The sequence below is a fragment of the Staurois parvus genome, unplaced genomic scaffold (genome assembly GCF_062004578.1).
Source record: "Staurois parvus isolate SC_StPar_1 unplaced genomic scaffold, SC_StPar_1.0 ptg000096l, whole genome shotgun sequence".
In the NCBI taxonomy this organism is placed as follows: domain Eukaryota; kingdom Metazoa; phylum Chordata; class Amphibia; order Anura; family Ranidae; genus Staurois; species Staurois parvus.
The window spans coordinates 1,329,767-1,350,843 of NW_028317892.1; the positions used below are offsets into that span (position 1 = coordinate 1,329,767).

Here is a 21,077-nt window from a genome sequence, read left to right on the forward strand (position 1 = left end):
TAAGTTAACCACTTGCCCTCCAAAGGATTTACCCCACTTCCTGACCAGGCCATTTTTTGTGATACGGTGCTGTGGTATTTTAACTGAGAATTGCGTGGTCGTACAACACTCTACATAAATGAAATTTATGTCCTTTCTTTCCCCACAAATAGAGCTTTGTTTTGGTGGTATTTGATCACCTGTGCGGTTTTAATTTTTTGCATTATAAACAAAAAAGGCTCAACAATTTTGAAAAAAAAACAACAACAATATTTTCGACTTTTTGCTATAAAACATATCCAATAAAAAATTTTAAAAAATCTAATTTCATCATAAATTTTGGCCAAAAATGTATTCTGCTACATGTCTTTGCTAAAAAAAAATCCCAATATGTGTAAATTAATTGGCTTACATGAAAGTTATAGCATCTACAAATGGCAGTATATGTACTGGAATTTTTTTTTTTTTATACTAGTAATGGTAGCGATCAGCGACTTATAACGGGACTGCGGCAGGCATTCTTACACTGGGGGGGAACTAACTGCCACTGACATCCTTAGTTATACTAATACAGTGATCAGTGCTAATAAGAAGCACTGACACTGTATTAATGACACTGGGCAGGAAGGGGTTAACTTTTGGGCGATCACGCGGATAACTGTGTGCTGTTTTACTCTGCTATGCAGAGAAATACAAAGCAGCATGTCTTTGCTGGCAGGAGAGAGACCTGTGTTGTTTGCACACAGGTCTCTCCCTTGTCAGCTTTGCACAGGTGCCCGAGGAGAATCTCTGGCCGGGACCAGGTGATTGATATGCCTAGCCGCCAATGGCGGTGAATTTGTGCCACCCTGCCATCTTGTAGCAGTATTTCTACTATAGGGCGGGGGGCAAGCGTTTAATGCAGCCACAACATCTAAGGATCTGTAAGCTGCAATATAAAACATTTTTTGGTTTTGGGTTTAATACAGCTTTAAATGCTGACATCTTTTCCCTGGGAATTTATCGTTTCTATTTGATTTCTGAGCAGATACTGATAAGGATGTGGAATTGACATGTGCAGATTATTAGAACACTATTAAATCTGGGCCTGTGTGCAGGTTAATGACTTTTTCTGCACAGATCTATAAGCAAAAGATAAAGAAAATATGCAGCAGAAGAATGGTCATGCAGAGCTGAAGATAAGAAGACTAAAGAAAGAAAACCCGTACCTGTTAGTAGTAGAAGACATTTGTGTGCTAAAGATTGTGGAAGACCAGTGACAAAGAAGAGACAGGGACAGAGGTCACAGTTTCCTTGACAGATGTGAACACAGCATAGACTACAAAAAGTCCTTCCTTAGGCTCCAATAGGGCAAAGTCTGGCCTGCTCAGAGCTGAAATTATTCATTTCCTGAAGAAATAGGAAACAGATGTCATTTGTCTATTCTATAAAAAGGAAGCATGAGCACCTCTACATTTTCAAGCCAATTCACTGTACGTTTGCACCATGGTGAACTCTTTACTACCAGGACAAGTATTTGGGGACCTAAAAAGTACTGTACATTTGTTCATTCCTTGTGTTAAACAGTATTTTTTGTTGTGTATTTATTAAATATGCCGTGCTTTATGCAAATAGATCAATTTTATCTAGTGCAGTGTTTCTCAACCTTTTTCCAGTCAAGACACCCATTAAAATTATGCCCAATTTTGAGGAACCCCTAATAGTTTTCCATAACACAACAACATCCACACACGTAGGGCACCCAACATTAGAAATTATTTATTCTTGCAAAGCAAATACACTTTTGCACACTGGTACTGACTAGTTTTCAAGCATTTGTTTTAACTCATTTTAACTCCACCGTGCATATAACATGACCCTGGTGCTGACAGAAGGGTGGGGGGGGGGGGTCAAGCAAGGATGTTGTGCAGGTGCCAGATGTCCTCCTACTGATACAAAGAACACCTTCTGGCTCTGACTGGCAGTGCTCTCTGCCAATGGGCAGTGGGGGGCGAGACTTTTTTTTATAAATGTATTAAGAATATAAATAGAAAATCTAAAACAATTATTTTGTTGTTGTAGTCATTATCTGATTGAATATATATATATATATATATATATAGATATATATCTATATATATATATATATATATATATATATATATATATTATTATTATTTTTTTAATTTATATATCTTATTTATTATTTTATTTTTAATTTTGTGTTTTATTTTATTTTTTAATTAATCTTGTTGTTTATTATTGATTGCAGATTTTATGTATTAAATTATTTTTATTGACTTTTATTTTTTATTGTATTTTAATAACAGATATCTATTTTTATTTATATTTGCATTTATTTTGATATTTCTATTATTTTCTATTTACATAGTCTGGCTGAAAAAAGACAAAAGTCCATCTATTTCAACCAGTAAAAAAAAAAGCTATAATTCTGTACCCACAGTTGATCCAGAGGAAGAGAAAAAAAACAAACAAAAAAACCCCCCAGCAAAGCATGATCATATTTGCTCCTGCAGGGGAAAATATTCCTTCCTGAATCCCTGAGAGGCAATCAGATATTCCCTGGATCAACTTTACCTATAAATGTTAGTATCCAGTTATATTATGTGTATCTAGAAGAACAAGCTGCAACCATGGCTCCAGTGCTCCCCCAGGTTAGCAAAATCTGGTCCAGTGTCAGTAAAACAGTAATGAACAAGAAAAAAAAAAGGAGGGGGGGGGGGCAGTGTTGAGGACATATGGTAATATCTAGAAGGTAAAAGGATGGGGAGAAAAAGGAGAGGAAGGAGACAATTTATTTTTGTTGTAATCTGATTATTGTTATCTTCAGATATATATTTTTCATTTTATTTACATTTTTATTTTATTTACATTTTTTATATATTATTTTTGTTGGTAATATCTAATTATTGTTATGTGCAGATTATTATATATTTTTCACTTTATTTATTTGAATTGTATTTATTTTTTACAATTTTTTATTTACATATATTTATTTTTTTTGTTATAACTCAGTTATTGTTATCTGCAGCCTTGTACTGTCTAAGTCCCATCCACTGGGAGGGGAGACAGAGCCTCTCCAATTCGGGACACCCGAACAACCAGCCAAAGCTTCTGCTGGCTGATCATAGAGGCGGACCAGTACCACTCTGTCCGATGAGCATACATCACTTTCCCGGATGGAAACGGCGTCATTTTTAAAAATGGAAAGCATTTGGTCACACCCATCTTGGTATGATCAAATGCTTTTTAGGGCAGAGGAGGGATTTGAGGTCTTACTGACACCAGATCTCTCCATAGTACCTATCACTGCCTATTGCTGTCACAAGGGATGTTTACATTCCTTGTGAAAGCAATAAAAGCAATTAAAAAAATTAAAGTGACAGTGTCAAAATAAATTATTATTTACAAAAAAATAAAATGTTAAAGCACCCCCTGTCCCCCGTGCTCAAACGCAAAAACGAATGCATGCGTCAGTTTTACACACGTGAGGTATCACCGTGCACGCCAGATCATGGGCAGTAATTCTAGCACCAGACCTCCTCTGTAAATCTAAAGTGGTAACCTGTAAAAGCTTTTAAAGCGTCACCTATGGACAGCAAAATTTATGTCATTTGTTGCCAATGCATTAGCGTGTGCAATTTTAAAGCATGACATGTTTGGTATCTATTTACTTGGCGTAACATCATCTTTTATATTTTACCAAAACATTGGGTTATATATTTAGTTTTTTTGCATTAAAATTCCAAAAAGTGTATTTAAGAAAAAAAAATCTGTTTGAAAAAACGCTGTGCAAATGCTGTGTAACATGAAAAAAATTGCAAAACCCACCAATTAATTCTTTAGGGCCTCTGCTTTAAAAGAAATGTCTGGGAGTTCTAAGAAATTTTCTAGCAAAAAATAAAATAACATTAAAAGTTTAAGTTGATATACAGCCCCTTTTGTTTTTAAAAGCCCCAGACATTCCTAAAAGCACCTCTCCCTAAAAAAAAAACAAAAAAAAAAACATCAACCCTTTATATTTTCCATTCTGGGAATATTTTTTTTTTATCAAGACAAGTAGATTGTCATGAGGGACAAGTAGATTGGTACCTTGATTAAGTCCCTTGGACAAGTAGTTTTTTAATAAAAATTTCCACACCCCTGCTGTCATTGATTTGCAATATATTGCCTTTAAGTTTTTGATTCTCCTTGTTCACATTTGGTGATTTGTTATTGTGTTTTTAATCCTTATAATAATGTGACACACCGTTTGTTGATATATTTCATTTTTACAGCACACTTTGTTATGTATCATTACAATTGGTGAATTGAGGTATGTAGTATATGATTTGATGCACTAGATAGGATTAATCTTTTTGTCTTTAGTGCAACATATTTTATAAATACATATTTTTGTAGATTTTTTTTTTCACTTCAAATGCCAGCTACTTAGGTTTAGGTGAAGCTTGCAGCACAAAATAGCTTATAGGAAGTATTTATTTTTTCATTACAGGTATTTATACAGCTCCAGCAATTTACACAGCACTTTACATATATGTTGTACATTCACATTAGTCTGTGCAATCAAGAAGCTTGCAATCTAATGTCCCTAACTCACATTCATACATACATACATACTGGGGCCAATGTATAAATAACCTACCAGTCTTTGGAGTGTAAAACCCATGCAAAGACAGAGAGAACATGCAAACTCCATGCAAGTATTAATGTGGTTCAGGACTGCTCTGGTTACAAACATCACTATGGGCTGCTGAAATTGAAAGTGTGAGACTCTACAAGGAATTTTCAGTTAATGTAGAGCTTTTCAACAGGTATCACTGAACAGCCCACTGTTTTTGCTTCTGTGCTTCTAAGATGAGTTCTGACACACTTACCTACAAACAAAGCTCTCCAGCGCAGCGCTGTCACGTCTCCCCTAGTGCTTCCATCTTCACCTGGTCTTCCTTCCAGGTTGACAAGCTCCGGCTGTTTGAATGGCCAGGCCGCAATGACATCACTCTCACGGTAGCTGCAGAGGCAGCACAGTGCTCTACATTGCATGCCATACTGTAGACCATGAATGCAGAGTGTCACTGCGCTATTGTCGATGTGAATATCTCCTAAACTGTGCATGCTTAAGAGATATTTATTGTACCTACAGGTAAGCTTGATTGTAAGCTTTCCTGTAGGTACAAGTTTAAATACAGACTTTACTACTGCTTTAATGGTCCCCGAGGACTGGTTAAAGCAAGCCATACATGGATTGAATTTCGAACGATTCTGAATGAATTGGTCAAAATTCATTCCATGGGTGGCCTTGTCGGCACTACCCAGCTCAACAAAAGTTGATTTTTTAATCTAATTTGCCAAAGGAGCCAGGCAGAAAATGCCTAGCCAAACAGAGCCTGCATCAGATCAGATCTGCGGTTGTAAGAATACAATAGCCAATACTGCAGATTCATCCATCCATGCTGTTTAGAACCTAAGAGAGAATCAAATGATTTCTTTTGTTCTGTTCTACAGGGTTGAACAAGAGATTTCCTAATGTATATGGTCAGCATAAAGAATAAACCATAAGAAATTGTTCATTTGACAGAAAGACTGTTTCTCCATCATGTCATATCTATGACTTGCTAATCGGTGTAGCAGAGGAAACCTCACAGGGAGTGCTGTAAAAAAAAGCATACCTATATTTTGAATTATGGGAAGACTCAGGCAAAAAATATCCTACAAAGTGGCACTTGATCGAGAAGACAAGATTAGCATACAATCAGCGGTGTATTTACTGCGAGGCAAACAAAGCGTTTGCCTGGGGAGGCAATTTTTAGGGGGAAATGCCAGGAAGGACGGGACCTAGTGAGGAGGCTGTGTGGATGGATGGCAGGCTGCAGGTTAGTTCTTGTGATCGGGTGGCGGTGATGGATAGCGGTGGCGCTTGTTGTTGGTGACTGGGGAGCAGGGGGGAAATGGCCAGTGAATGGTTGTTGGTGACCAGAGGGGGATGTGGCGGCGTGCAGCACTTCCACTGGAGGTGTTACTGCAGTCTACAGCACTCCGGCAACACTCAGAGATGACTCCATACCCAATGGCACATTCAGAGCTGACGCCACACCTGATGGCAAGTGATCGGTTGTCAGCGGTTGGGGGGGGGCGGTGGCAGTGGGTATCAGAGGATGGTGGGTGAGTCTGTTGGGTGCTGGTGGCGGGCGCCCAATTCTTGTGTTGCCTAGGTAAGCACAAGAAGTGAATATACCACTATGATCGGGTGGTGGTGGTGGTGATGGGCAGCGGTAGCGCTTGTTGTTGGTGACTGGGGAGCAGGGGGGAAATGACCAGTGAACGGTTGTTGGTGACCAGAGGGGGATGTGGTGGCAGGCAGCGCTTCCACTGGAGGTGTTACTGCAGTCTACAGCACTCCGGGCAACACTCAGTGATGACTCCATACCCAATGGCACATTCAGAGCTGACGCCACACCTGATGGCAAGTGATCGGTTGTCAGCGGTTGGGGGGGGGCGGTGGCAGTGGGTATCAGAGGATGGTGGGTGAGTCTGTTGGGTGCTGGTGGCGGGCGCCCAATTCTTGTGTTGCCTAGGTAAGCACAAGAAGTGAATATACCACTATGATCGGGTGGTGGTGGTGGTGATGGGCAGCGGTAGCGCTTGTTGTTGGTGACTGGGGAGCAGGGGGGAAATGACCAGTGAACGGTTGTTGGTGACCAGAGGGGGATGTGGTGGCAGGCAGCGCTTCCACTGGAGGTGTTACTGCAGTCTACAGCACTCCGGGCAACACTCAGTGATGACTTCATACCCAATGGCCCACTCAGAGCTGACGCCACACCAGATGGCAAGTGATCGGTTGTCAGCGGCCGGGGAGGGGGGGGGGGCGCCGTGGCAGTGGGCATCAGAGGATGGTGGGGGAAGCTGTTGGGTGCTGGTGGGGGGGGGGCCCAATTCTTGTGTTTCCTAGGGAAGCACAAGAAGTGAATACACCACTATGTTAAACAAATTAAAAGAAATATGATCCTACCAGGTTAATATCTTAAAATATATATGAATGAGGGGAAAAGAGCTCACCACAGAATTCAAACTCAAAAATACTCTACACATAAAAGATGGCTTATGCTCAACATCTCAAACCCAAAGTATCTGAAAAAAGGAATCTCATCTGTGATTAAGCATTGACAGAGAACATTGACAGCAAAATCAAACCTTTATCCATTAAAATGACACATAAGCACAATAACATTAACCCAATATAAAAGAAAATTACGGGTCAGAGGTGCAAACCATGGATCCAATGAATCAAATGTTATCCATATGATGTCAATATAAATTATTACATTCTATGAACATACTTGTTGATTGGACTGAGAGCTCTCAGCGAACAGGGACAGACATAGAGAGTAAGAAGAGCAGAAAAAAGGGAGTGGCCACTGAAAAATGCAGCTGCTACATTGATATATTCCTCTCTGGCAGTTGCTCATTTCATGTGAAGATATGCTGGGTAAGCCACAGTGATCCAAAATATAATGGAGATCAGGCAAAATAAGCTGATGGACATAGAAATGACCAAATAGTGATTTCACTAGATCAATCACATTGAGCCATTCTTAATGCATGTGTATGGTTGTAGAGTGTCCCTGTCAGGAAAGGAGCAGCTAATGTAATCCAGAGGAGGACAATGAGATGTGAAGACTGCCTATGGATGTAAATCCACTTTCATATATGTATAGACAGATATCTCCCTCATACATAAAGCCGCTTAAAGCTGGTATGTTTCCATGCAGGTAATCATCAATAATGCAGGTGCAGAAAGCTGGCACATATCTCATAAATGGTATAGTGAAATTAGCCACATTTTATTCCATAAATGCAAATTATAGTCTCTCTTGTCAAGGTATGAGAGAAAGATATACTTATCAGTCCATGGTACATAGACACATCATAGATCCAGGTGTGACCAAAGACCCCACCTGACCGGTTTCGCTAGACCCCTCCCCCCCCCCCCAGCTGCATCAGAGGCTGATATCAAGTTTGAGTCCATCTGGCTTTTTAAGGACTTAAGATGGCCGACATAGATGAAGTGCGCATGCGCGGTGCGTGCTGATGTCATGACGCACGCTAGTGATGCGCTAGTCATTGCGCCACCGCCATCTTGAAAAATCCAAAAAGAGTAAAAAATAAAGATAAAAGAAAGGGAAAGAGAACAGAGGAGTGAACAAAGAAGAAATAATTGTCTGAGTACAAGACAAAACAACTTATTATCCAAGGGAAATTATATTCAAGCTATAGGGATTTCCATATAGTCAAAGTTGTACAGACTTGCATATAGGAAAAGAAAATCAATAGAAATATAAACAGTAAATGGCAAATACATTTTCTCATATAAAGCTCTACGTGCTCTACTGACTTTCAACGATCCCTATTCAGATTGCCAATATTAGCATGTATGCATCAATTGCAATTGGAACTATATCCTACAATTTGGTAATTTCTCCTGTTTTATATACCTCAAATACAAACATTATATAATATACAAGAAATGTATTCCTGCACATCAGAGTCTCTGTCAAATAGATATATATATTTTTGTTGTGTTCATCCTAGTTTGTTGAGTTTATTTTTCTTTTCCTGAGTCAATACTGACAGAAAAAAAAAAGAAAATCCTCTCTCTTTACTGGCAACCCCTCCCCCTTCCCTCCAAACCCACTGAATCACCCCAAAAATGGGGAGAAATTCAGACAATCATTTAAACCAGGCATCAAGTTCCTATATCCACCAGGTTTCATGCTGTAATAGCAATTTATCATAATCACCCCCTCCCCCCGACTATTTTGGGGTACAACCTCAATTACCCAGCATTTGAAAGATGACGGGTCACTATTGTGTTGTAACAGACATGGTGCGCCAAGTGAGCCTTTAAATGGTATGTCTCAATCCCAATAATGTGGTCCTGCAAACATCTATGTATTGATTTAAAAGTCTTTCTAATATAAAAGGATCCACGGGTGCAAGTGACAACATATACAACACCAGTAATATTACATGTAACCCTTTGATTGCATCTGAGGATTCTTCTAGTGGGCAAAACTAACCTATCACTCTCAACCATGTAGCTGCAGTAGTCACATTGCCCACACCTAAGGAAGCAAGCCTTCTAGGACGAATGGAAGTCGCCGTGGACCAATAATTTCCCAAGGGATTGGGCCGTGAGAAATAGAAATTTGGGTTTTGCTGATACCAACTTCCCTACAAAGGGGTCTTGAGATAAAAGGTGTCAATGTTTATTACAGTCTCAACTGCTTTGGTTATTTCTGTGTACTGAAGGCACAATTTAACTTTGTTCCTGTCATCCACATCATTAGACGTTCTATGGCCAAACAATAATTTCTCTTGATTGCTCTTCTTGGCCATTTGTAGCAACTACTTATTCTGGTATCCTCTTCTACAAAGTTGTACCAGGATAAAATCCTGGACATACGCACCAAAGACACACCTCCAGCAATACGCAAGATTCCCAATCTCCTAGATAAAGGTTGGCATATGCACATGGCTGTGCCCTGAGCCTGGCAGTGAAATTTACCATTAAATTGAAATTTGTTATGTTTTGAATAAAAACTTCAAGAGTGTTATTATGAACTCATTGTGTCCTTGTTTGTTTATGGGCCTGCTCCGTAGTACTTTTTCAATTATTTGTACACCCTTGTTATGAGGTATAGAGGAATAAAGTGCCTCAATATCCTATATGAGCAAAATCGTGCCCGCTGGTATCGATACTTCATGTAAAAGGGTTAATAAATGGAGAGTATCCCTCACATAAGAGAATTGATTACACACAAAAGGTTGTAATATCTTATCATTATATTCACTGATGGATTCAGCCAAAGATCCATTCCCAGAGATGATGAGTCACCCTGGGGGATCCATTAGTGATTTGTGTACTTTGAGTAATGCATAAAAGACCGGCACCCTGGGATGTTCATTTTCAAAAATTCAGCTGTCTCCTTATCTATGAGGTCACTGCTGTAAGCTTTGTCAATGATTCCACAGACCATACATTGTTCTCTAATTAGATTGATGAGCAAAATAGGTGTATACCATTCAGAATTGTTGAGAATGTGTCTGCACATTGCAATATACTTGTCTCTATCCATAAGGACGATATTCCCTCCCTTGTCTGCAGCCTTGACCACTATCTCAGAATTCAAACGCAATTCCTGCAATGCAGCTCTTTCAGATTCATTGAGGTTATCATGCATGATAAACTCTTTTCTAAGGCTTTTGATCTCGTTGGAAACGGCCTTGACAAAACATGATACGGCTAGAACCACTGGTACAGGAGGGAAACTCTTAAAAAGATTGACATCTTTCAAATTTACCGTCCCTCCAGATTGATCCAAGCTCACGGATGATTCTATCCTTTCCCTACTCACTTACAATGCCAGATACAACAGTTATTCAGTGAAATCATCCTCATTGTCCATATTTCTTTGATTACCATGTCCCTCTTCCCAGAGGTCAATAAGGTCCCGCAAAGTGCGATATTCCTTCCTGGTCAGAATATTCCAGTCTCTCAAGGGTCCGAGAAGACTGGCACTACTTCTAAGATCATGTAGAATATGTAATATCATTCTCCGAGCAAACAAATACAAATCCTTTATGACTTCAAAAATGTTCCCCTTTAATGTGGTACAGAAAGACATGCCTTTACCAAGTAAAGACAATTGTGAATGAGTGAGATTTAGGCTTGATAAGTTAATGATTTTTACTTCTTCCTGTCCCCCCTGTTGAGGACACAGCCGTCCAGGCCATATTGTCTTTTGGGAAGAGGGGTTGATGGCATCTGGGGAGAATTGTTTCATCCTGCCATTTCTATGTTTGTTGGAGTTGGAGTTTTTTTGGTGTTGGAACCTCCTCCTCCTCCTTCTGCGCCTACGTACTGACCCTCCTTGTTTTTTATCCTGACAGTTGTTTCTTGTCCATCTTTGGTGTCCTGTGTTGGATTAGTGGATTGCGTATCCCCATTATCCAAAACACTGTTCGTCCTTTTCTGTGGCTGTGGGCCCATGCGTCTAGTTTGGCCTCTACCGCTCCCTCTCCCCGTACTAACACTGAACACGAGGATTCAGTTTCTGACATACTACTCTCATCATGTGTAAAATTGCCCTGTAGTGGCAATCTTGCATGTCTTCTATTCTGGGGAGAGCTCCATCTGTATGCTCTATTGGTCGCATATTTGAATACACCACTACATACTATGTGCATGGGCCCACAGATAACATGCGGAACACACTTCAAAAAACAAGTCAACAAATTATTTTAACTTGAAACCAGATCTATCATTTTTAATAGGTGTTTTACCTTTGGTTCACACTAGCCCACAAGTTGTGGGCTGGAATCGCACCTGTTCCCACTCCCACAACCACCTGCAGCTGAATTTCGCTGCTCCTGTGAGACATACAGGGCTGCCATTTATTCTGAATTGAACCTCCATGCATCTCAGGCCAATTGTGGGTGTGGGAACAGCATTATCAAAAAGATTGTGTGGTTTCCCTACAGTTGTGTTTTCAAAGAGGTGCATGCACCTTTTTCCTGTGGCAAACGTGGCACAGCAACCCATGAATGAGCTGCCATGCTCGAGCAAATAGTGTGTACTGAGGGTTAGGTATTTTGCAGTTAGACAAAATAAAAGATGTATAGCCATCTAAAACACAACGTGTTGTACAGGCCGAGTAAAGCCCTATAAGACAATACAGAATACATAAAACATTACTCAAAAATCAAATAAACTAGACAGAATATCACATACAAGCATCCACACCACTGTCTCAAAAATACCCACAGACACCTAGCTCTCCCCCTTCCACAATATACTAAACCAAAAATCCCCACAGTGTTCCCTACCATGAGGAAGCAAACAAGTAGAAAAATACTAAATAGACAGTTAGGAGGTAGAGACATTGGCTCATTGGGGTGCAGAGATGTCAAGCCAGGTCTGCCATATTTTTAAAATAATTTTGTGGGCAAGCCCTACCTGTATAGTTTATCTTAGATTTAGGCAGAGCAGAGCTCACCTGAATAAGGGAGTCTATTCCACATTTTCAAAGATCTTACTGTGAAGAAACCTTTCCATATTTGGAGATGAAATCTCTTTTCCTCCAGATGTAAAGAGTGTCGCCCTTATCCTCTGTGATGACCTTAGGTTTAATGGCAACAAGTCTTAAAAAGAGCATTAGAGTCAGAGTGTCTCAGAAGTCAAGGTGGGTGGAGGTTTACCAATATACGAAAAGCTGCGTCTATTGTTGAACAATTTCAGAGTAATCTTCCTCAATGTAAAATTGCAAATACTTTAAATATATCATCATCTACAGTACATTCTGTAATACCATCCAAAGATTCTGAGAATCTGGTGAAATCTCTGTGCGCAAGGGACAAGGCAAAAACACAATACTGGATTCCTGTGATCTTCAGGCCCTCTGACATCACTGCATTAAAAACAGGCATGGTTCTGCAATAGACATCACTGCATGGGCTCAGGAAAACTTCTAAAAATCACTGCCTGTGAACACAGTTTGGAGTGCCATCCAAAAATGAAGGGTAAAGCTCTACCATGCAAAGAAGAAGCCATATCTGAACATGATACAGGAACACTGCCATCTTCTGTGGGCCAAAGCTCATTTAAAATGGTTTGTTGCAAAGTGAAAAACTGTTCTGTGATCAGACAATTCCGGACTAAAGAGGAGAGGGATCTTCTGGCTTGTTATTTGCTGTCAGTTTAAATGTCTGCATCTCTGATAGTATGTGGCTGCATTGGTGCATGTGGAATGTGCAGCTTGCACATCTGGAAAGGCACCATCAATGCTAAAAGATATATCCAAGTTTTAGAGCAGCATATGCTCCCATCCAGCAATTTCATTTTCAGGGAAGGACTTGCATGTTTCAGCTGGACAATGCTAAACAGCATACTGCATCTAAGACAACAGCATGGCTTTGTAGTAGAAGAGTCTGGGTGCTTAACTGGCATTCCTGCAGTCTAGACCTTTCACCAATTGAAAATATTTGGCACATCTTGAAATGGGAAAAAGAACAAAGATAACCCTGAACTGTTGAGCAGTTTGGAATCCTATATCAGGCAAGAATGGGACATTTCTCTCCCAAAACTCCAGCAACTGGTCTACTGGTTCCCAGATGTTTACAGATTGTTGTTAAAAGAAGAGGGAATGCTACACCATGGTAAAACTGGTCCTGTCTGTTTTTGAGACATGTTCCTGCCATCAATTTCAAAATTACTGTAAATTTTTAGAATGGTACATTTTCTGATTTTAAACATTTGATATGTTTTTTTCTATTGTTCATAAAAGATGAGTTTATGAGATTTGCAAATGACTGCATTCAGTTGTTATGTAGATTTTACAACTTTTTTTAAATTGGTATTGTAAAAAAGAATTTGTTCTCATCTGACATCTCTCTTTAAGTGCCTCAAAAGAAATAAAGTTGCCATTATCTAAAAATTAAGATAGATCAATTATGCTTTTTTGAGACACCAAAGTGTCTAGCAGTTTCTGCAGTTTATATTTATGCCACAGAGGAGTCATGGGCAAGACAGGTGATTGACTTGGAGAAAAAAAAATGTTTCACCTGTAAGCCAGGCCAAATAACATACATCCTCAGGGAAACAGTTTTTGCACTGCAACACAACCAACCTATAATATATTGCCAAAAGTATTGGGACCCCCTTCCAAATCACTGGATTCAGGTGTTCCAATCACCTCCATGGCCACAGGCGTATAAAATCAAGCACCTAGGCATGCAGACTGCTTCTACAAACATTTGTGAAAAAATGGGTCACTCTCAGGAGCTCAAGTGAATTCAAGTGTAGTAGTGTGGCTGGTTGCCACCTGTGCAATAAGTCCATCCATGAAATTTCCTTGCTACTAAATATTCCATGGTCAACTGTTAGTGGTATTATAACAACATGGAAGAAACTGGGAACAACAGCAACTCAGCCACCAAGTGGTAGGCCACCTAAAATGACAGAGCGGGGTCAGCGTCTACCAACTGTCTGCAGAGTCAATAACTAAAGACCTCCAAACTTCAGATTAGCACAACAGTACGTAGAGAGCTTCATGGAAAGGGTTTCCATGGCATAGCAGCTGCACCTAAGCCTTACATAATCAAGTGCTATGCAAAGTGTCGGATGCAGTGGTGGAAAGCATGCCGGCACTGGACTCTAGAGCAGTAGAGACGTGTTCTCTGGAGTGACGAATCACGCTTCTCTGTCTGGCAATCCATTAGATGTGTCTGGGTTTAGTGGTTGACAGAACGGTACTTGCCTGACATGATTGTGCCAAGTGTAAAGTTTGGTGGAGGGGAATAATGGTGTGGGGTTGTATTTCAGGGGCTGGGCTTGGCCCCTTAGTTATAGTTAAAGGAACTCTTAAGGCGTCAGCATACAAAGACATTTTGGACAATTTCATGCTCCCAACTTTGTGGGAACAGTTTGGGGATGGCCCCTTCCTATTCCAACAAGACTGCACCAGTGCACAAAGCAAGGTCCATAAAGACATGGATGAGCGAATTTGGGGTGCAGGAACTTGACTGACCTGCACAGAGCACTGACCTGGGATAAATTAGAGTGAACCAGGCCTTCTAGTCTGACATCAGTGCTTGACCTCACAAATGCGCTTCTGGAAGAATGGTCAAACATTCCTATAGACATACTCCTAAACCTTGTGGACAGCCTTCCCAGAAGTGTTGACGTTGTTATAGCTGCAAAGGGTGGGCCAATAAAGTTCATGTGTGTGTAAAGGCAGGCGTCCCAATACTTTTGGCAATATACTGTGTATCATCCTTGAGATTCAGAGAGGTACCCAGAAGGGCAGAAATAAGAGTAATGGAAAGGTTAGGAGGGGTTGAGTGCAACCAATCATAGACATACATAAGTTGGGAGGCAATAAAGTACACAAAGTCAGGACAGGCAAGGCCACTGTCTACAAGACTTGCTGGTAGGGAGTATCTAGAAAATCGGGGTAGAATATTGTTCCAAATGAAAGAAGAAAGAACACAATCTATTCGTTGAAACAGTTTTTTAGGGAGGAAGACTGGAAATGCCCTAAGGACGTATAGAAAATTTGGCAGGTAAATTATTTTAAATAAGTTTATTTGGTCAATAAGATTAAGGAGCAAGGCAAAATCATTATTTTGAAGTATTAAGCAGGAAGCAGAATCAGGGCCTGACTATATACTTAGTAAACCAGCCTTTCTCATCTGGGGTGCTGCGGTACCCATCCTGGGGTATCGTCTGGGCTCATTTAGGGTGCCAAGGGCTCATGGTGATGTTTTTTCTTAGATCTTATGGACCAGAAGTGCATTCACTGTGCCTGCTAAAGATTTTTTGCCCATAATTTTCTTGGTCATAGGAGTGCACTTACTTTTGCTGCCAGAGTGATCCAGAGTCAGCTTACAGTGGAATCTTGCCCATTCTCAGCTGAGATCACAAAGCCTCTCCAGGCACTGGAAGGATCCTGACCAAGTATTTTTTTTTTATATAACCCAAACTTCTCCTTTAATGTATGGTGGCAAAACATACTGAAAAAAAATTAGTATTTATATACACTTTACACTCATTTTAAGTTGAAAGGATATCTAGTGCTATGATAGCATTGCCCCTGACACTCTGATATACTATTTTCTCAGTATTTAGCTTTTAAAATTATTTTAATTTACTGGAAAACTGTTTTTGAAAAACTGACTTTTAAAATAATCTTAACTTACTAGAAATTCAGATTTCATTGAAGTTTCAATATATTGGGTAATACATTGGAGTCAAGGGAGAAAGCAAAATTAACTTTTTTTTCAATGATCTTTGATTTGCTATTGTGCAAAAAACTAGCTGCATTAGCCTCATGCTTTTCCACCGAGAGAAAAACAAATGTAAAAAAAGCAAAATAAGAAATGTATAGCAACAGTACACAAAAAAAAACAAATAAATTCACACAAAAAAAGAAAAATAGAAATAACAATAAACAAAATAAACTAAAGAATCCTTTGTACACCTCCTCAAAATTGCAGCTTAACCTGTAAAGGCCTTTAAAGCATTGCCTATGGATAATTTAAAGTACTGTAGTTTGTCGCCATTCCATGAGCATGCACAATTTTAAAGCATGACATGTTTGGTATCTATTTACTCAGTGTAACATCATCTTTTATCTTGAAAAAAATGATATTAGATTGTGTTTGTGTTTACTAAAATTCATTCAAGTGTATTTTGTTCCCAAAAAACCTGTGTTTGAAAAACTACCGTGTGACATAAAAATATGCAACACCCATCATTTTATTCTCTAGGGCTTCTGCTAATATATATATATAACGTTTGAGGGTTCTAAGTAATTTTCTAGCAAACAAAATTATAATTTTTCAATGTAGGAGAGAAATGTCAGAATTTGCCCAGTAGGCAATTGGTTAAAGAAATAGAGAATTTTTGCTTTGGTGATACTTCACTGTTGTTTCACAGTGAATTTATTTCACATTGAAATCAGTTCTAAATCACTCCACTAATCCCTAATGGACCACTGTGCACGAATTCAACTTTTGCAATGGCTGGTTAATCTGACCAGTAAAACATTGTTCTGCCAAACATTTACATTGTGCAGGAGACAGCTCACTATTGTGAGAATTGTATACATACACTCATGAGGCCATTATCTGACTGTTACAAGCTGGCTGTTCAGTATCAATATGGGGAAAATTATCAGTAATGAATATCTGCAACAACCTTTCTTCGCTTGTGTCTGCTCTGTTGATTGAGAAACTATTTTTAAGGTTCTGTAAATATCAATGTAAAAAGGCAGTTTAAAAAACTAAATAGTGACAAAGATACCGCATCAGAACTGTCTTACCGATAAATCTGTCTTTGTTATATTCACCTGAAAGTAATTATAGACTCTGACATTTTCCTGGTCCATATTTTGATTATAATATTTTATTCTATACATTTGCAAATGCATCTTCTGGTGGTCATGAGTATATCAGAAAATTAGCACCCACGTTGAAAAAGATACTCTGATGTGAAGATACTCTGCAACAACAGGATTTGTTTTAGTGCCTATATTTTGGGGTATTATAGGCAGGCAATAAGAAAACACCTAAGGACAGCTGGACACTTAGGCTTTAAAAAGTGCCTGATCTGACTACCCTCAGCTTAAAAACATTAAAGTGCTCCATAAACATTTGCATTCACATCAGCTGAGTTTATACATTTATGACAACGGAGAATGAGCATCAATAAGGATAAAGGACTCTGCAGGCACTGGCTTTTCGGTGTTGAACAACAGTGATTGGATTACTTTCTGCTAGCCACCTGCCTCAACCCCCTCCTGTCTCACCCACCGTCTCTGCACCGCAGTCCCTTGCGTTCCTTTGTGGGGCAATCCCAAGGGCAGTGACTTGGTGCCAGTCTACAGCATAGGAAACTGCAGGTCACTAGGGTTCCTGACCATCTTCCCTTACAGGATTCAACCCTAGACCATTCAGAGTACGAATCATTAACCATTACCCTCTGAATAAGATCTTTTAGCCAGTTTTCTATCCATTTACATATGGATTTTTCAAGCCTGTAGACTTTACCTTAGCCGTGTGTGGGGAACTGTGTAAAACGCTTTTGCAAAATCCAAGTATATCACGTCCACCGCCACCCCTCTGTCCAAGGTTTTGCTCACCCCCTCGTAAAAAGAAATCAGATTTGTTTGACAACTTCTGTCTTTCATGAATCCATGCTGTCTGTTGCTTAAAATATTTTTTCCAGCAAAAACTCATCTAAGTGGTCTTTTATTAAACTATCCAGTATCTTCCCAACTATAGAAGTTAAACCAACAGGTCTATAATTACTTGGTAAAGGTTTTGATCCCTTTTTATGTTTCAATATTTTTATTGAGTTTTCAAGGATAAACATGGAAGAACAGGGAAAAGAGATAAGGTTAAATCATACAACATTACAGTAGACAAATATGGTTGATCAGTTTGTTGTAGATCTGCCCTCTGGACAGATGGGGTATTGGTCTTGTTTAGCAATATAATCAGAGGTATTCGTGTGCCTTTGAAGGGCCTTGGTGAGTTTGATCCCTTTTTAAATATAGGCACCACATTGGCCTTACACCAATCCAGTGGTACTATGCCAGTCATTGAAGAGTCCCTAAAAATTAGGAACAATGGCTTTGAAATGACAGAGCTTAACTCTTTAAGGAAGCGTGGGTGTATGCCATCCGGTCCAGGTGCTTTATTCACCTTTATTCTGTCTAAAAATTTCTGGATATCAATTGTGAGTTTCAGGGCCTGAATACTTTGCAGTCACCAAGTCAACTATACAATCTATATCATATCATGATTGATGTCCATCTATCCAAAAGTTAAAGCTGAATTGTAAATTATTATTTAAAAAAAAGCAATGATCCAAAGCACACTTAGCAAAACCACCAAGGGATGGCTTAGAGGGTTATACGCTGCCCTAATCAAAGCCCTGATTTCATTCCCATTGAAATTTTATTGTGAAATTTTGAAACAGACAGTTCATGCAAGGAAACCCACAAACATCTTGAAACTGAAAGAATTCTGCATGGAGAAGTATTCAAAAAAATCGACTGGATTGACGTCAGTGATGACACAAAAACAGTTACACAAAATGCATACAAGAAGTTATTTCTGCTACCAGCTTTTGGTGCCAATGTTATACTGCCTTTTTCCACAGTACACCATTACATTTATTGATTTTTTTGGGTACATAAATTATTAAAAAAGGTAAATACTCCTTGTGTTTTTTTTGTATTTCAATGGCTTTTATTAATTTTTAAACAGTTTAACACAGGAGCAACAAATCATACCCACGCAGGGGCTATCAATTGTACATTAAAAATTAGAAAAAACAGTGCTCTAACACCAACAGAGCAAAAGGTGCGCCCACGCAGGGGCTATCAATGGCACTTAAATGACAAAAACATTAGTATAACACTGACAGTAACTCAAACTAAAGGCAGCTATCCACTGCCACACCAAAAACAAACTAAAAAGAAAAGGAAGGAGGAGTACAAAAGAAAAAAGATAACAAAACCAAGAGCAGGGGTCCGAAAACGTCAATACCAAACAACATCACATCCCCAGACTAGCCGGGGGGAGTGAGGGAAAGGCATATTGCAACCACGGCTCCCATATTTCAAAGAATTTACATTGGGACTTGTTGCAGATACTCTACATCTGTTCATTGAGCATCATAGTGGTCATACGGTCCTACACCCCCTGAAGAGGGACAAACGGGCTCTTCCAGGCCTGAGCAATCGTTCTAGTGGTCGACAAAAAAGAATAGGAAGTCAACTTCTGATGATGAGCCAAGAAGCCAGGTATGGGACAATGAAGCAGAGCATACCGAGCATCCCGGCATATGGAGAGATGGAACAAGGTGAAAAGGAGGCCAAACACACAAGACCAAAAACGAAACCGTCTCGGACATGACCACCAGATATGCAATACATCTCCACGATGGCCACAACCCCATAAGCATCGATCACTGCAGGCAGGGTTCGTCTGGGCCAAACAAGCCGGAACCCAATAACAACGAAACAATACTTTGTGTGGTCGTATTAAATGAACATTTAGCTATAAGCGACCAGGCCCTATTCCAGTCCTCCAAATCCACAACTGCCCCCAGGTCGCGCTCCCACTGAACAACATATGAAAGAGCCTTGTGTTTTTTTTATTCAAGTGTATCACCTTTATCCATAGGCAATGTTTAAATAAAGATCTAAGGTTTGCCTGCTCAAATATGTTCAAAAAGTCAACAATTTCCATTGGGTGTACTTAATTTTTCACATGACTGTACATCTACATCCACTGCAAAAAGATTGAAGGGAAACATTATGTGTGGGGTTGGGATGTTAGGACAATTCAGCCCTTGGAGGTACTATCCCTTATATAATACATATATAAAAATACAAAAAAAAAATGGGATTTGTGTATATCTCCAATGGTGTGATACAGACAGATAACAGAAATTTAAAATATTAACACTTTATTCCACAATTTACAAAATTTAAAAAAACAACTTAAAACCATGTATGTAAATTAGCCAACTGAAATTCATATGGCCTTGAGATCAGCTTGTAAAGGTTGACGCATTTCGCGGGTAACCTCGCTTCACCAGTACCTCGGATCTCAATATGAAAGTGCTGTGAGAATACACATGATTACGTTATCATATAAATTCACAAAAAATCAGAAGTACATATCATATGTCAAGTATCATATATCATAATGAATTAAAAATATATATTTTTATCTTGCCCACTCTGGGGATCCAAAGAAAAAGGGGGAGACATCTATGTAATTCATAATAAATTAAATTAAAAAAAAGAAACAAATCTTCACCTTTAAATAAGCACATAATCAAGTGGCTGGTGGCAACGTCTGTTGGGCCCATGGGGAAAAAACAAATTCCCAAAAATCCACACCACAAAGAAAATATATATGCCTGTATAACAAGGTCCAATAATTATGTATATTGCTCGAAAAATACAGAGGGGGAGGAGAGGAGTAAAGAAAAGAAACGTGTCACCCTTTACAAGCTGATCTCAAGGACATATGAATTTCTGATGGCTACCTTACATACATAGTTTTACTTTTTTTATGATTGTAAATTGTGGAATAAAGTGTTAATATTTTACATTTCTATTGTCTGTATCACACCATTGGAGGTATACAGTCCCATTTTCTTTGTATTTCTATATAAAAAAAAGATTGAAGCATCCCTTCAAATTATACACAGTATGTATATACCGTACAGTGCTCAGCATAAATGAGTACACCCCAACAGATTTGTCAGAAAATCTTTACTTTCCTTTCAATATCAACATTTTCTATGGGACACTATACTACAAAATATTCCCACAAATGCGGGCCAATGCAGATCTTTGAATGAAAACAAGATTTGTTAATTTGCACACACAAAGAAGTATTTTTCCTGACAAATTCATTCAAGACCATGTTGCAAATATGAATACACCCCAATGAAAATCTTAGCAGCAAAGCTGGATTTTGACAACAAAATCCTAATTACCAAGAATTCAACTACA

General features: G+C 39.1%; 1 protein-coding gene across 3 annotated transcripts in view; it reads right to left on the reverse strand.

Annotated features, from left to right (window-relative positions):
• HOMER3 (homer scaffold protein 3) overlaps positions 1-21,077 on the reverse strand; it is a 246,935-nt gene that overhangs the window by 161,158 nt on the left and 64,700 nt on the right. For 2 of the 3 annotated variants that reach the window (XM_089670797.1, XM_089670799.1), the window contains exon 2: positions 1,188-1,368. The exons of the other annotated variant lie outside the window; for it this stretch is intronic. In XM_089670797.1, the coding sequence (XP_089526923.1) occupies positions 1,188-1,207 (20 nt within the window). In that variant the 5' untranslated portion in view covers positions 1,208-1,368. The remainder of the gene's footprint in view (positions 1-1,187; positions 1,369-21,077) is intronic. 3 annotated transcript variants of the gene reach the window in all.